The sequence below is a fragment of the Tamandua tetradactyla genome, chromosome 1 (assembly GCF_023851605.1).
Source record: "Tamandua tetradactyla isolate mTamTet1 chromosome 1, mTamTet1.pri, whole genome shotgun sequence".
Lineage (NCBI taxonomy): Eukaryota > Metazoa > Chordata > Mammalia > Pilosa > Myrmecophagidae > Tamandua > Tamandua tetradactyla.
Genome location: NC_135327.1, coordinates 163240225 through 163257819, shown reverse-complemented (window position 1 = coordinate 163257819; position 17595 = coordinate 163240225). Strand labels below are relative to the sequence as shown.

General features: G+C 34.0%; 1 protein-coding gene across 15 annotated transcripts in view; it reads left to right on the top strand.

The window, feature by feature from the left end:
• CADPS2 (calcium dependent secretion activator 2) overlaps positions 1-17595 on the top strand; it is a 617203-nt gene that overhangs the window by 321204 nt on the left and 278404 nt on the right. For all 15 annotated transcript variants that reach the window (XM_077120033.1, XM_077119365.1, XM_077119348.1 and 12 more), the window contains one exon: positions 15331-15442. In XM_077120033.1, the coding sequence (XP_076976148.1) occupies positions 15331-15442 (112 nt within the window). The remainder of the gene's footprint in view (positions 1-15330; positions 15443-17595) is intronic.

Sequence of the window (17595 nt, the reverse complement as noted above, 5' to 3'; positions counted from 1 at the left end):
GAAAGTGTTATTTCAGAAAAAAAAAAAAATTCACCTGCAAGGAGACCCCAGGAGAACAGTTCCCAGGATAAATGAAAATAAATTTGGGTACACGATTCAGCCTAGTAGTCTTCCTTTAATATTGCCCTGAGAGATCAAGAGTCTTTTGCATAGGGCCTGGCCTCAAACAGCTGAGGAACATTTGCTTTTAAATGTAGTTCATTAAGAACGGGATGCACTGGCATTGTAGTAATTCAGCAGTCCAGAGCCTTCAAATTAAAATAATATAAAGTAAAACATTTTCTCACCCATATGACTGGGCCCAAAGAACAATCATTCTCTTAAAATGCTATTAAAGTAGAGGTTAATTGTTGAAAGTTGTCTGGTAAAGCAAGTAATAGGTATTGATAGATATTCCAGATTAGTAACAGAAATATACTGCTCTGCAGACCTAGTAATAATTATAACCTGTATTTTGAATCTACGTCATACTTTTTTATCTTTAAAGGGCAATATATTGTTTTAGTTTCCTACCTGTTAAATCAAATACCATATGATGATTTGACTTTGCAACAGGAATTTATTGGTTCATGGTTTCAGAGACTAGAAAGCCTGCTTCATCCTGGGATCAGTATCTTCTGGTTGGCCAGCAATCTTTGAGGTTCCTTGACTTTTCTGTGATTGGCAATGAACGTGGCAATGTTTTCTCCTTTCTCTTCTGGGTCACATTGACTTCTGGCTTCTGGCTGTCCCCTGTGGCTTCTTTTTCTGAAGCCCTTTCTGTGAAGCCTCCATTAATAGGATTAAGACCCATCTTGACTCAGTTGGGCCACACCTTAACTGAAGTAACCTCATCAGAAGGTCCTATTTATAATGGGTTCTCACCCACAGAAGTGAATTAAGATTAAGAACCTGCTTTTCTTGGGGTTTGTAACTTCAAGCACATTATTTGTATTACATTTGAAAGGGGATTTTCTAGTTTATGGAACACGTCCAACTTTTACTTTTATGTCAGAAAATAGGGGCAAATCAAGCTATGTTGGAACTAATATATAAAAGCTCCATAACGATCATAACTCTTGCCATAAAAAGTTGCAATGTAATGTTTTTGAAAGGTCCTCTCAATAGCCTAAAATGATAACATTTAGTTACTTAAAAGGATTATTTCTAATTCTTCTATAGTTACTTAGGATTATTTCTAGTCCTTCTATTACAATGTACAATATTTCAGCATTTAAGAATGTTAATTATTTAACAGGAATTTTACAAAGATAACATGCAAAAATACGTTATGATTTAGCGTAACTCAGTATGTCTCTCCATTTATTCCAAGTTGTTCTTTTATTAATTTCTTACTCTCCTATCATTTTCCTCTCTCCCTTCCTTCCCACTTCTTGTCTCCTTCTCCCATCCCCTACAATCCCTTCTTTTCTCTCTCTCCCCTCTCTCCTTTTTTTATTTCTTTCATCACATTTTAATAATTTATTGATCTCACTCTTTGTAGTTTCTGATGTCTAAATTTTAGTTTGGCCATTTTATGAAACTGGCTAAAGCTCCAGTGTTAAGAACTATCAATTTTTTTCAGGTAGGTATCATTTTGTTTAGGCAGCGAAATTAAAATTATTCTACTACCATATGGATATTAATAGTCATTAACATTTATTGAGCACCTTCTGTGTAACAGGCACTGTGCTCTTAAGGTATGAACATAAATTGTCTTCTTTAATGCCTTAACAATCTTATTAGGAGAGTGTTATTAAATTATGGGTGAGTTACTTGCCCAGGGTCCCTTTGCTAGTACATGTTGGAGTTGAGATTCAAGCACAGAAACTCTGTCTCTGGGGTCTGCTCTCCAGCCCTACCCTCACTGTGAGCGCACTACTGCATGTGAGATGTGTGCACTGAAAGACTGATTCTAATTATTTTCTTAACTCAATCTGACTTTTTTCACACCCCTGTTTATGACAGTGTTGTGATGCTTATTTCATTAAGGTTGATATCTTCAATATATAGCTATGTGGAGTAGTTCCTTTAGTGGTATTGAAAGTATCATGTGGTATACCATGATGACTCAAATGACAATGTAATCGGTGACATAAATGATTATCCTCATGGTCCAGAAAGTTATGCCATAAGTTTATTCAGTGCCACAGCTATATTATTTGGATATATTATTTGAATATCTCAATTTGGAATTTCAAATGCAACAATAGTAATAAAGATATGTAAGGCAGTTTTTATAAAGACTTGATTATCCAAGTTAAAACTAATTTTATTAGACATACAGAATAGTTGTTTATAAATATATTCAGTATATATTAAGGGAAGAAGTTTAAAGCCTGTTCCACCGATTAATTATTAAAATTGAAAAGGAAGGATATTTATCACATAGTTTCAAATTCTAGCAAATAATTTTTTATTTTGGATTGCAATAATTATTTTAAAATTTGGAATTTTTATCATGAAAAGACTGTGTAGTAAACTTTGGAAGTACAGGTAAAACTTTTATGAATCAACCTGCTTAATTACTTAGGATGACCTTTTAAATTTAAGAATATTTTTAAACCTGACCTGCCTTAGAATTCTTTGCTTAGTCCTTTGTTCTTTTTAATATTTATGTAAACTACCAAATGTTTACAAGAATGTCTCTTGCAACATGACTTGTAATAGTTAAAATTGGAAATAACCTAAAGATATATCAAAATGAGAGTGGTTGAATAAATTATGACATAATCATGTGAGAAAATGCTTTAGTCTTTAAAGGGATTATGTAAATCAATGTACTAAAACAAAGAAGTTCAAGATACAGTGCTAAATAAAGAACAAGTTATACAACAGTTTGAATAATTCTATTTATTTAAAATATTCATTTAACATTCATATTCATAAAATATTCATTTTTTAAAATATACATTTTTAAAAAGTATATGCATTTAGGTACATATACATACACAAGCATATAGATACATGTATAGGCCTGACCTTGTATTATAAAAGCCTCTACCATCATCAAGTTTTAATGGGTAATCTTCACAGTCCTTTCATTCTCATAGGTTCTACTATGGTCTGTATGTAAATCACTCCCAAACCTGCATTTTCCTCACAGCCTCTTAGCAGTAATGAGTTTCCAGCAGCCTGTTGGAATGAGATACTTGAATATCACAGAGTAAGTTCCTTCCCCTCTGGCAGTTTTGGCCATTGTAAATGATGTTTCACCAGTCACCCACATTCCCGTGAAAGCTTAGTTAGTTCCACCATTCTTCCTTTGACTTTTGGCTTAAGCCCATCAGTATTAGATAAAATGTCAATATACTTGGCCCCTATCAGATAACTTAGAAATGTTGACTAGTGAAAGCTGCTCCTCAAAAAATGCCTTTTCCTTCGTAGTATGAGCTTCCCATGAAACTGTCTTAATTGCTTATATTAATTAGAAATGCTATATTAAAATCACCTTTACAGTGCTTAACATTGTTTTGTAAATGCTTTCACTGTTTTATTTAATTTCTAATTATATAATTTATAATCAGACTCTAATTATTTTTAGACACCCCAATTTTCAAAGATTATTAAGTTATTCAATTGAAAGAAGATAGCCCTATATATTTGTAATGACAAGGTACAGTATCTACTTGGTATATTTTACAAGTCCTATTAATGTACCTATTTTACATATACACCTGTTTCACAATGGCTTTACAGTGTGTGTAGCCATTGTGAGTAGGACAAGGACTGGGAGAAAGAATACAGGTACAAGCAAGGAATACAGGTGTTTGGAAGGATGGCTACGTTACAAACAAAAACTTTTTATCTAGGCAGATATTCTTGGATGAATCTGTGTTATAATTATTTTAAATGCCTAAATTACCAAAATGGTCATTTATATTTTGTTTCATTGCTTAAAAAATTGCAGTATGAAAAATCTTAACAATTATATGCAGTGTGAAAAATCTTAAGAATTATAAGCAATCATTTCTACTCCTGTATTTGGATCCTTATTTAATGTTTTCTGCTATAAAATTAGTGATGCCTTTGGAATTTTATGTGATTAGTTTAATGACTGTGTTTGAAAGTGAATTATTGGTAATTTGGTAAACATTTCAATGTAAAGAGCCACAATTAGATTAAAAGTGAAAATACAAAATTATCTTGTTTGAACAAAGAAGAGTTTAGTATTTTGTTTGGTTACACGTAAATATACCAAGAGTTGAGCTCTTTGTAGACAACATAAGAGGAATAGATTCCTTCAGGCCCTATTAAAAATAAAATACCTCAAAATTAAATTAAAAAGAATTGCGAAGCACCTACAGAGAAGAAGGAAAAAGTTTGACTTCACCAAGCAATATTTCACCAATAACACATATAAATAAATGAATAAACTTTCTATTTTCTTGATTAGAAATATAGTAAATTGAAAAACACTCAATAGCAATATATTCTAAGAGATATCAGAATATTTTATAAAGCCCTAGTAATTATAACAATATAGCACAGCTTAAGAAATGTATCTATAGAATAGAAAGTTCAAAACCAAACCCATCTATAATGTAATAATGCCATAGTGTCCTAAAGATGACTTCTTAACCAAGTGAGAATTGTACAACTGGAAAATTAAGCAAGACTTCCGTTCATAGCACTATTACAATTCAGACATCCTGATGATTTAAGCAATGGAAGCATTGGAAAGAAATATAAGTTAATATTCATGTAAAATATGGTTAAGGAGAGTATTTTTAATTTATTTTTTAATATTTTTATTATAAATGATGAATAAACTTAACATTCTTGGCATACAAACACTTTTTTTTTTTTTTTTTTTTTTTTTTTTTAAGGAAAGACAGAGAGAAGGAAGGAAGGATAGAAGGAAGGAAGGAAGGAAGAAAGGGAAACATTTTTTTTAAACATTTTCTTGTTTTATTGTATTCTGTTTCTCCGTTTTTGTTACATGGGCTGGGGCCGGGAATCGAACCGAGGTCCTCCGGCATAGCAGGCAAGCACTTTGCCCGCTGAGCCACCGCGGCCCGCCATGGCATACAAACACTTTTGATGTACAAACATTCTTGACATGGTTACAATCAATGGCTCACAATATGATCACATAGTTGTGTATGCATCACCCTGATCATTTCTTTGAACATTTGCATCTCTCCAGAAAGGGAAAGAAAAAAGAAAAAAGTCATACATGCTATACCCCTTACCACGCCCTTTCATTGACCACTAGTATTTCAATCTACTCCATTTATTTTAACCTTTGTCCAACCTGTTATTTGTTTAGTTCTTATCCATATTTTTATTCATCTGTCCCTACCATAGATAAAAGAGCATCATACACAGGTTTACACAATCATACAGTCACATTGCCAGAAAGCTATAACAATGTACGATCATCTTCAAGAAATAAGGCTACTGGAACACAGCTCTACCATTTCAGGTACTTCCCTTTAGCCACTCTAATACACCATAAACTAAAAAGAGGATGTCTGTATAATGTGTATAAGAATAACCTCCAGGTTAACCTCTCTAATCTGTTTGAAATCTCTCAGCCACTGTCACTTTATTTTGTCTCATTTCTCTTTTCCCCCTTTCGGTCGAGAAGGTTTCCTCAATCCCTTGATGCTGAGTCCCAGCTTATTCTAGGATTTCTGTCCCACATTGCCAGGGAGGTTTATCCCCGGGAGTCATGTCCCACATAGAGAGGTGGGGAGGGCAGTGAGTTCACTTGCCCTGTTGGCTGAGAAAGAGAAAGGCCAAATCTGAGCAACAAAAGAGGTTCTCTGGGGGTGACCCTCAGGCCTAATTTTAAGTAGGTTTAGCCTATCCTTTGGGGGCATAGGTTTCATAGGGATAAACTCCAAAATTGAGGGCTCAGCCTATTGATTTGGTTGTCCCCATTGTTGTGAGAATATCAGGAATTCTCCAAATGACGAAGTTGAATTTTCCTCCTTTCTCCCCATTCCCCCAAGGGAACTTTGCAAATACTTCTTTATTCACTATTCAGATCACTCTGGGATTTATTGGGCATCATGCTAAGTTGGACAAACCTACAAAATTTCCTGCCCTATTCAGGGTTCCACGTACTTAAGGTGTTCAATTAAACTGTCCATATAAGTTAATTAGGAAATGCACTTGTCAAAATATAAATTTTGTACCAAATAAACATTTCTTCTTTAGTCTCACACAGAAGTTGAAATTTTAAAATATGAGTGACCATCTTTCTTCAACACCCTGAAATATTGACATTCCTTTGTTCTTCCTCATGCAAAAATATTTTTTTAATTTGTATGTTTAGTCACTATCATTGTACACTCTAGGCATCCCTAAATTATACCATCTCAATCTTTATTGTCTATCTTTCCTTCTGGTTTCGTATGTGTCCCCGGCCCATCTCCCTCTCATTTTCACGTTCAGCTTCATTCAGTGTATTTACAATGCTGTGCTAAAATCATATAGTATTGTGCTATCCATTCTGAATTTTTATCATTAGTCTTGTTGCACAGTCTGTTCCATTCAGCTACAGTTATCCAATCTCTACCCTATTTGTATCTCCCGATAACCTCTGTTCTTAACTGAAATTCTCCAAGTTCACTCATTAACATTAGTTCATATCAGTGAGACCATATAGTATTTGTCCTATTGTTTCTGGCTAATTTCACTCAGCATAACATCCTTGAGGTCCATCCATATTGTTATAAGCTTCATAACTTCATTCTGTTTTACAGCTGCGTAATATTCCATCAGCTTATTTAGCCATTCATCTGTTGATGGACATTTGGGCTGTTTCCATCTTTAAGGAGAGAATTTTATGTAGAATGTCAAAATCAGAATCTATAAATCAAACTGATAGAATTGGTTATCGAATATCTTAAAACTTTACATAAAAAAAAAGCAAACGTTAAGTAGAAGACATCCAGCTGTGACAGAATTTGCAAGTATATGTCAGAAAGAGTTACCATCCATATTGTAGCTTTTAAGTATCACTAAATAAAAAAGCATCCTAATAGACAAGCAGGCAGCAGTAATCAAAAGGTAAATCACAAAAGCTGCCTAGTAAAGAAAAAGCACTGCACCTTAAAAATAATAAGCTATGAAGTTTAGAACCCTGTTCAATTAGAACCCTGTTCAATTTGTATGACTTCATTTATTATATTTATTAGTTTATCCATCTGCCTCCTTAACTAGCCTGAGCTTATGAAGTACAAGCATTGTTGAATGCTAATTGCCTCATCCAGTGCCGTTCATCAGCAGGATAAATGAAAGGGTTGAGAGATAGGTGGATGGATGAAATAATTTTGTAATTATATATACCTTCTTTAATTCCATAGTGCTGGTCATGCATAAGAAATATATATTAAGCCACTTTTAAGTTCCTAGGTTTTCTAATCATGGATAAGTTCAAATTAAGAATTTTGATTTAAGGGAAATGAATGGTTTTAAAATAACATTTACTTTCATGATATTCAATGCACTTTAAAACACATATGCTAATATGTAATTAGTGAGTTATAAATCTAGTTCTCTAGCTACTGTTAAAGGCTGTGTAAGGTCTCCAGCTGTTAAGATTGCAGGGTGGGTATAGGGAGAACATATGTTACGGTATATAGTAATAAAATTTTTATTGTTTTTAATCTATTAGAATATAAGTTCCAAGAGGATAAGGAGTTAGGTTGCTGGTACTAGAATACTACCTGGGAGCATACAATGTGCTAAATAAATATTTTGAATGATCAAAAGGCTCTCATACAATTTTTCTATCCTTTCCCTCCCCCCTTCTATTTTAAATCACAGGTGGCTTGATGCTGTTTTATAACCATCACTCTAAATAGCAGCAAACTATTTCATTGTGTGCCTCATAATTTACATAACCATCCTTCTAGTATTGGAAATTTAGATTGCTTTAATTACTATTTTGTTATTATATATACTGTTGTGAATATGTTCCTGCTTATATCCTTTCCAAAATTGTGATTATTTTGTTAGGATTAATTCCTAGAAATTATCTTACTGGATGGGCAGATAAGACCCCATATTTCTTGTCTCCTATACAGATTTCCAGTATATTTTATTTGACAGCAAATACATAACTAATGTCAGTGACTTCAGCTGGCACATGAACTGCCTTGTGTTTTTATGGCTAGGAAGTCCTGCTGTCCTTGTAAATGTGTTTTGTAGATATTTTATTCATTGAAGATTTACATTAGAAGTTGGACTCCTCATAAATAATACAATCATAAAAGCAGAGAAAGGCAGTGTACTTTTTGAGTCAAAGCAAATTGACAGCAAGAGTGCTCTTTTATTGCATAACTGAGAAAAGAGTAGGGGGATAATGACAATATTAATTCTTGAAAAAGTTTAAACATGCCAATTAAGTAGGGAACAAGGAAACGTCTTGATGAATTGTTAGGATAGACCTGTTATCGTCCTCCTTCCTACTCTTACCTTTTTTTTTTTTTGGCTTGGATTTTTAATTTAGTCATTATTGAACTCTTAAGCATTTTCTAACTGTGTGTATATATATATATATATATATAAAGTTATATATATTTAACTTTTACTTTTTATAGAGACACCATTTTATGTTCGCATCCTAGAATATTGCGATTTATAAGATCATTAAATGCCACCATATTTATGTGTATGCACATCTTTAAAATTGTACATTTTTTGCCAGAATATTAATGAAATCTTATTCCTCTGGCATACAGTCAAGATCTGTGAGCATCTTAGGCCTCAGCCTTTCCCTGCCTGAAAATACATTATTTAAGCCTTCCTCATTTCACAGGAATTGGCCATTGGCATTCTCTGCTCTTGGGTCTGAAGTCCCAGGCATTCTATGTAGATATATTCTTGTGGATTGCCTCCTGGGACCAGTAGCATTCCATCCTATGTCAAGAACTAGATTACTGTCACACTGTAACATATTTTAACTACCTCTTTTAATTGTAACAAAGGATGTTCTATGTTTGTAATATAATTAGATACTCTGACTGCTCTAAGCTTGTCTGTCTCATTATCACCATTCCTAGCCAAGTGTTTGTTCTCTAAGTTTATCTAAGGCTGATCATTGAAAAGTAATCATGGTTTGGGGATTTTAAGAGGTAATGAACAGTGCACACTCAAGGAATATGATGAGTATTGAATATTTTCATATCACTAAATGGGACATTTTAAAACATTTGGAGATAAAAATATTTTATATTGAATAAAAATTATAAGAAATAGTAGTTTATTTTACTTCCAGTTCCACAAATTTAAATTCTCTTTTGCTCTAATCTCTGTCTCATGTATGTTACTCACCAGGTAATAAGAGAAGAATTTAGGTTAATTTCCATATTCCCAGCTTTGATGATTGTATATATGATGACATCATCTGGTGAAATGGGGAATGTTGAAAATAGAGCTGTTGGTGGTGAGTGATCATTTTAACTCTGGACATGTGGAGTTCATGGATATGTGAAATGTTTGGGTTCACTTCCAACCAGTAGACAATATGCTAAATACTTTAATCCAATCAGAGAGCTAGGGACTAAAGAGATCTGAGTCATATGATGCAGTCATGGAGAGAATGTTTTTGTCAGAGAAAATGCATAGTTAAAAAACATCAACAACAAAATACAGTAGGGGGATGAAAGACCCAAGGAGGGAATACCAACATCTGTATAATAAGAAGAAAAAAAAGAACCTCTGAAAAGCAGATGACATTCCAGGGTTCATCCATGTTGCCACATGAGCCTTGAAGACATAATGTTGAGTGAAATAAGCCAGGCACAAATGGATAAATATTGTACGGTCTCTCTGATATGAAATAATTAGAACAAGCAATCTCATAGAGTTAGAAGTCAGAATATAGGTTACCAGGGGCTGAGTTGGGAGTAGTAATGAGAAGTTAATGGTTAATTTGTACAAAATTTCTATTTGGGTTAATTGTAAAGTTTTGGAAATGGATGATGGTGATGATGATGATGGTACCACAACATTGTGAGTGCAATTAACAGCACTGAATTATATATGTGAATATGGTTAAAAGGGGATATTTGACATGATGTGTATGTTATTAGAATAAAAAATGAAAGATGAAATGTAGGACTGTACAATACAGTGAACCCTATTATAAACAATGGACTATACTTAATAGTACAATTATAGAAATATTCTTTTTATACAAATGCAAGAGTTTAATAATAGGGTAGTACATAGGAGAAAATACACTCTAACGTAAAGACTTTATAGTTAATAATACAAAAAAAGCAAATTGACCTTGTCTCACACCATATGCAAAAATTAACTTAAAATGGGTCAAAAACCTAAATATAAGAACCAAAACTATGAAAATTCTAGAAGAAAATATAAGGGAAGCTACTTCAGAACCTGTGTTAGGCAGTGGTTTCTTGTACTTTACACCAAAGCATGAGCAGCAGAAGGAAAAAAATAGATGAATGAACTTCATCAAAATTAGAAACTTTTGTGCACCAAAGGACTTTATCATGAAAGTAAAAATGGCAGTCTATAGAATGGGAGAAAATATTTGCAAATAAGAGTTTAATAACCAGAATCTATGAAGAATCCTACAACTCAAAAACATAAAGAAAAACAACACAATTAAAAAATGGGCAAAAGACTTTACACATTTTTCCAATGAAGCTATGCAAATATTACAAAAAAGTTACAAATAAACACTTGAAGCACACTGGCCATTAGGGAAATGCAAATCAAAACCACAATGAGACACTGTTTCACACCCATTAGAATAGGTTACTATTAAAAGAAAATTACAAGTGTTGGAGAGGATACAGAGAAATAGGAATACTTCTTCATGAGAAAAATTGAATAGAAAAGGGAAAAAAAAGATGGAAAAATGGAACAACAAAATAGACATATAAATGGATCAAAAAATAGCAAGCATATAATGAAAGTTAGAAATAAAAAATTTATTGGTAATCAACATATATGTTAATACACTAAACCCCAGTAAGAAGACAAAGATTTTCAACTAGATTTTAAATTCCTATTATGTACTGTTTACAAGGGTCTCATGCAAGAGTACAAATGGTGGGGAAAATTATTAGCATATTCTAACTCAGAAATTATTAATATCAGACAATATAGACTTTAAGGTAAAAGGTAAAGAAATGTATATTTATTCCTCAATAAGATATATCAATCCTGAACTCATTTAAACCAAATAGTATGACCTCAAAATATGTTAAGCAAAAACTTGTCAAAATATGAGGAGAAACTGATGAAATCTTAATCATGGTAGAAGTAATACTTCTAAAAATCAGTAAGAATAAAACTGCATGATAATATTTAGAACATTATATAATGGAGAATACTTTTTCTAGTCAAATAGTCATGGAAAAGTTAGACACACATTTGTATGTATTATAGACTATAAAGCTAGTTAATACCAAAGGATTGGTATCATACAAGTTATGTTATCTAATCCAGTGCAATAAAGATAGGCATTAATAAAAAGGAGAAAAAATCATAATTTGAGTAATTCTGAAAACACATTGGTAACTGAATAAAAATAAAAATACAACATAGTAAGTTTATAGGATGCATTCAGTGGTACGTAATGGAAATGGTATAGCTTTAAACAAGCTTACGACAGAAGCAAGCAAGACTGAAAATTAATCAGGTATGCATTCAATTTAAAATTTTGGAAGAAAAGCAGAATTAACACAGATAAATTAGAATGAAATAAAGAGAATTTAATGACATTGAAAACAAACATGCAATGGAGAGGATCATTGAAGTCAGAAGATGGTAGTTTGAAACGAATAATAAAAGAGACTGCTGTCAAGATTAAATATACACACACAAAAATATTTGGAATGAGAAAGGAGAGATTACAGATGCTGTAGTGATTCAACAGATGAAAGGGGATGTTAAGAACTTTGTGCAAATGTTAAAAAATTTAGACAAGATAAGTGTATTTCTAGAAAACTAATATTTATCAAAATTGGCTCTAGGAGAAAGAGAAAATTTAAATAGTCCTATGACTGTCAAAGAAATAGAAGCAGTAGCATATATCTTTTTGCAAAGAAACGCTAGGCCCAAATAGCTTAATAGATAAGTTCCAAGAATAGATAATTCCTTTTTTTATTTTAACAAATTCTTCCTGAGATTATAGCACTCCCAACTCATTCAATAAGATAAGCATAACCAAAACCAGGCAAAAAATGTGTAAGAAAATAAAATGATAGGCCAGTCTCAAATCATGAACTTTGATGCAAAATGTTAAACATAGTAAGTAACTTACTAAATCTAGTATTACATGTTTAAAAAACAAAGGGGAAAATTAGGTTTTACTTTGGAAAAAAGAAAATAAGTTAATGTAATGTATGATAACTGATCATCTGAAGAGATTATTATAGTGATAAAGATTGCAGAATAGTCTTTGAAGATGCTGGTCTGTGAAGAATGAAAAGTAAAAGGCAGTTTTCTAGAAGTTCAAGGATCAAGGATTGTGAGTGAGAAAGAACAGGAGAAAATTCTTTAAAATAAAACATCCGTTTCTGATTATATGTGTCCGATTTATTTATGTACATACTTATTTATATATATTTATGTGCATATAATAACTAGGAAGAGAAGGGCATTTCCTTTACCTGTTAAACCCATCTACACTTAAGGAATATATTTACTTTAAGAAGAAATTCAAGGAAATAATTCATATGAAATTCAGGATCCTAGCTACCTTGGGGCCAGTGGGGTTGGGGGGTAGGGGGGCAGTGCGCAGAGGGGCCATACAATGTGACCAGGGTGCAAAGAACCTCTTCTAATGTGCTGGTGACATTCTCCCTCTTAACCTGAGTGTCATGGATGTGGATTTCATTTTGTTATTAATTTTCTTAAATTTGTCTTATTTTTTAGACACTGTTTTAGTTTGCTAGCTGCTAGGATGCAGTATACTAGAAACTGAACTGCTTTTAAAAAAGGGAATTTATTAAGTTGCACGTTTACAAGTCTAAGGCCATGAAAATGTCCAATTAAGGCAAAGCTATAAAGATTTCCAAATTAAGGCATACAGAGAAAGATACCTTAGTTCAAGAAGGCCAATGATGTTCAGGATTTCTCTCTTAGCTGGAAAGGCACATAGTGACGTCTGTTAGCTTTCTCTCCTCATCTTATAAGGCTTCCCTGGGGGGCATTTTCCTTCTGCACCAAAGGTCTCGGGCTGTGTGGACTCTGTTAATTCTCTTGGGTCTAAAGCTTTTTCCAAAATGTTTCCTCTTTAACGGCTCCAGTAAGCAACCCCGCCTTGAATGGGTGGAGACACAACTCCATGGAAACCATATAGTCTAAAATTACCATCCACAATTGGGTGGGTCATATCTCCATGGAAACAATCAAAAAGCTCCCACCCACCAATATTGAAAGAGGATTAAAAGACATGGCTATTCTGGGGTACGTAATAGCTTCAAACCAGCACAGACACTTTTTTGTATTTATTATATCATTCACAATAAAAATGAATAAATAGGAGATTGCTATAATGATAAAGATTGCAGAATAGTCTTTGAAGATGCTGGTCTGTGAAGAATGAAAGGTAAAAAGCAGTTTTCTAGAAGTGCAAGGGTCAGGGATTGTGAGTAAGCACAGCCGTTTACATATGAACTGATCTTTATTTGTCTTATTCTGTCAACAAAGTGAAATTGGCAACACATTTCCCTTCACATAAAATGGTAGGAAGGCATGGTTAAAAAGTAAGACCCACCAGGTCCCCCAGTGATAGGTTGAAATAGATTGGAAATGTTAAACAAATTTAGGAAGCAGTATAAAAGATGCTTCCAAGGAATTACTAAATTAGAAGAGAAAAATGTCATCAATTTAATAATAAAATAATTTTTATAAAGAGAATTTAATTTAACCAAGAAATTCTGTGGAAACTTAGGCTATGCCCACAGGACTACCAGAAACCTTTGATTTCCAACATAAGAATATGTCTCCAAATTTTACCATGATACCAGATAAAGAAGGGTACCTCATTTGAATCCACTCCAGAATTTTGAACCAGATTGCCTGACTGTTCAAGGCTTAAGATTCCATACTCTAATTTGAGAATTTTTCACGACTCCCTTATTTTGGGTTCTGAGTCTATTTTTATTCCTATCTTAGCTTTGCTTTATCTCAGAGCATCTTAATTTTATGAAATGGCAAAAGATTCTTTGTTAACCCCTTCATAGAAATATAAAATAGAAACTAAGCTGCTTTTCCATTCTGATTGAATCTCTCTTTTCCCTCTGTCATATGACTTTAGTTTCCAAACAGCAGACTCGATCTAGATCCTAGTTTCTTCCATCATTGATACAGCCTCTTTGCTTTCCTGTACATATGGTATGATATCAGAACTGCTGGGACAGGAGAGAAAGGTATAATCACAGTTATGTTCAATTTTTATTATCCTTAAATTCCAGCTTTCTACATTTCCCAAGCTTTCTGAATAAAGTTTACAAAATAAAATCAAGGTTGGGCAGTCACGTGACAATGATAAATTTTTTTTTAAATAGCAACATAAGAAAATTACTATTTTCTACTTGAGTACTTATTTTTAACCTGATCCTTAATTTTGTCAAAAGTCTCATTTTCTTACTCTTGTGGTATTTTGTGCAATAGCATTTTCTTCATGCTGTGCTGAGACTCCTTGCCTGCAATTTCTCATAGAAATATTTAAGAATTTTCAATATCAGGTGTGTGTGTGTTAAGTTTGTAAATAAGCTACAGTGAATTGATGTGTAGTAAAGATGAGATGCTATTAATTAAAAGAATAAACCAGGAAAACATGTTATTTTGTTACAATGATTTAAAAAGCCAGATGTCAACAGATTTATTCTATTCCTAAGAGAGTATATAGGGAAATTAACTGCAAAACATTCTTGTTTTAATGACACACATTTCTTTTCTTGAAAGGAGTTGTAAAAAAATCATTTAACTAATAGACCTGAAATAATTGCCCCATGTATAAAAAATAAAATATCTAGTCAAGACTTCCTAAGAGATAGTATAAAATGTACAGCATGCAAAAACAGTTTTGCGAAACCAGCCCTTACATAAATGTACCCTTCAACAATTTTCTCCTGCTGTTCGAAAAAATGTTGCAATTTACCTAAATTCTTACAGCAACCTATATTTTGTATTCCAGCATACTTTTTGAACAGATGAATATTACAGGAAATAATAGGTATTGCTTGTTATTTTCCTCCTTGAGTGTGTATCTGTCACAAACAAAAGCAACGATAACAATCTCATTGAGCCACAAAAGATTTCGTATTGTTTCATGTACCTCTGGTGGAGACACATCTATCAGGAAAAACTTGTGTTTTAAAGGAAATCTTTCCTACTTGATTGCAGATGGGGAACCCAAGGAGATTTCACCACAACTCATCCCCGGCCTGTGGTCAAAGTAAAACTCTTCACGGAAAGCACTGGGGTCCTGGCCCTTGAAGATAAAGAACTGGGAAGGGTGAGTTGTGGTCAGCTTTGTGTGAATGAGGAAGCACAGTTTTTACATCTTTGGACTCAGAAGATCTTCTTTGGATCCAGTATGCAGCACGTGAACTTTCTGTTCCTATTTGTATAAAATCATTTGCATAACGAATAGTTCATTCCCATGAACCCAGTTTACAGCTTACTTTTAATGAACACACTTACCCATAATATAGAAATCACTGTGCTAGGCCAGGTTAGTGGTGCTAATAAGATCATAGTCACTGACTCAGTCACTTTTCTCATGTGCTCCACGGGTCATTGAGTGTGGAATGACAGTGGCCATCTGGTCCTCACTGGAGCAAGGTAATTCTCCTTCAGTTCATTTCTATCCATGGGTTAAAAGCATCATCTTTATATTTCAAGTCATTCTTCTCTTTATATTCTGTGTGATTAGATTAATTATAGAATACCCCTCAAATACATTTCTCTTAATCTTTTCCCATTTCCCTATGAGAGGTTCTGCCTCACATACCTTTTAACTTTGAAATGTTTTTCCTATATTCACTTCATCATACCTAGTATATATTTCTCTATTCCCAGCATACCCCCATTAAACTCAGCCTCTGCTAGCAGTAAAAGTGTTAACATTAGCATAGGTTTGTGATCTTTACATCTCTCTGTGTGAAGGTTATTAGCAGCCTTTTTATAAAGTAGTGTCATCCAAAGAGTAGACTGTCGAGTCATCTGTAATGTGAATCTGTATTACCCAGACCTTCCGACCGCATTTATAGATATTTTTCAGAGAACAGAGTCTTCAAAAATATTACTTGAAATTTTATGGTGAGCCAGATTTACAATGATAGACTTGGGCTGCGCTGGATATTGAAGGATACTAGCATGAGTCTACATTGAATTTTTCACTTGAAGTCAGGATTTCTGTTCACTTTAAATTATCCTTTTCTTCTGCTTCTTTTACATTTTTGAAATTTTTACATTTCTAGGGATTTTGTGAGGCCACACCTACACTCCCTGGTGGGGAACTCAAGGTCATACTCACTGGCCATCTCCTAATCCTCGCCTATCTCCCTCCTTTCCCTCGCCTTGCTTGTTTGTGTCCAGGTGTTTGCTATGTTTCTGTTTGGCAAGGGACCACAGGCGGCGAGGGGAGAAGTTGAATCTTAACCAATTCCAGCTGCCTGCTAGGGCATAAAGGTTGCTGACTGGCCAAGTCCCTTGGAATGTGTAAAAGCTCAGCCCACAATCAGTGCAGGTGCCCTTCATTTCCCACAGAGCTGCAGTCAGCCACCATCCACTGACATTCATTTGAGCAGTTGGCCTCCCCAGGGGAACATGCCCCGCTCCCCCGCCCTCCACTGCAGTCAAGACAATCAAAACTACCTCCATTGTCAAATTGCCCCTGGTGGGAATCACTGATCTACACTAAAGACCTCATTAGGATCTTCGGTTATAAATATCATTTATATGCTAATGATTTCCAGATGTTATTTTTCCTTGGAGCTTCAAATTTGAAAATTCAACTGCATACTTGATATTTCCAACTGTAAATTAATAAACATCTCAAACTGAGTATTTTTGAAATGGAAATTTTTTCCCACCCTCAGAGAGAGTCTTCCATAAGCCAGCTGTTAAACCGGTGACCTAGACATCCTCCCCGTTTCTCCCTTCTTTTCCCTACACCCAGTCCATGTGCAACTTCTGTGAGCTTTTCCCTGAATTTATCCGAATTGCTGCACATCATAACATCTCCAGAGTTAGTACCCTAATTCAAGGCACCATCATTTCTCACGTATGCTATTATTTCATTTCCCATTAATCATTGTGTCCCCCTCTGATACTCTTTCACACCTCACCCAAAAGTATCTACTTAAAATTCAAATTCAATCATATCATTCTGTACTTAAAATTCTCCAAAAGCTTCCCCATTTATTTGGAATAAAAATCAGACCCCTCATCGTGGTTTGAAAAGCCCAGTAGTGAGTCTCAAAGCAGCAGCAGCAGCAGCACCTGAAAACTTGTTAGAAATGAAACACTCAGGTCCTGCTCTAGATCTCCAGAATCAGAAACTCTGAGGGTTGGGTGCTTCAGTCTGTTTTAACAAGCCCTCCTGGGGATTCTGACCCATGTGAAAGTGGAATAACCATTTGATGTTCATGAACTGGCCCTTTT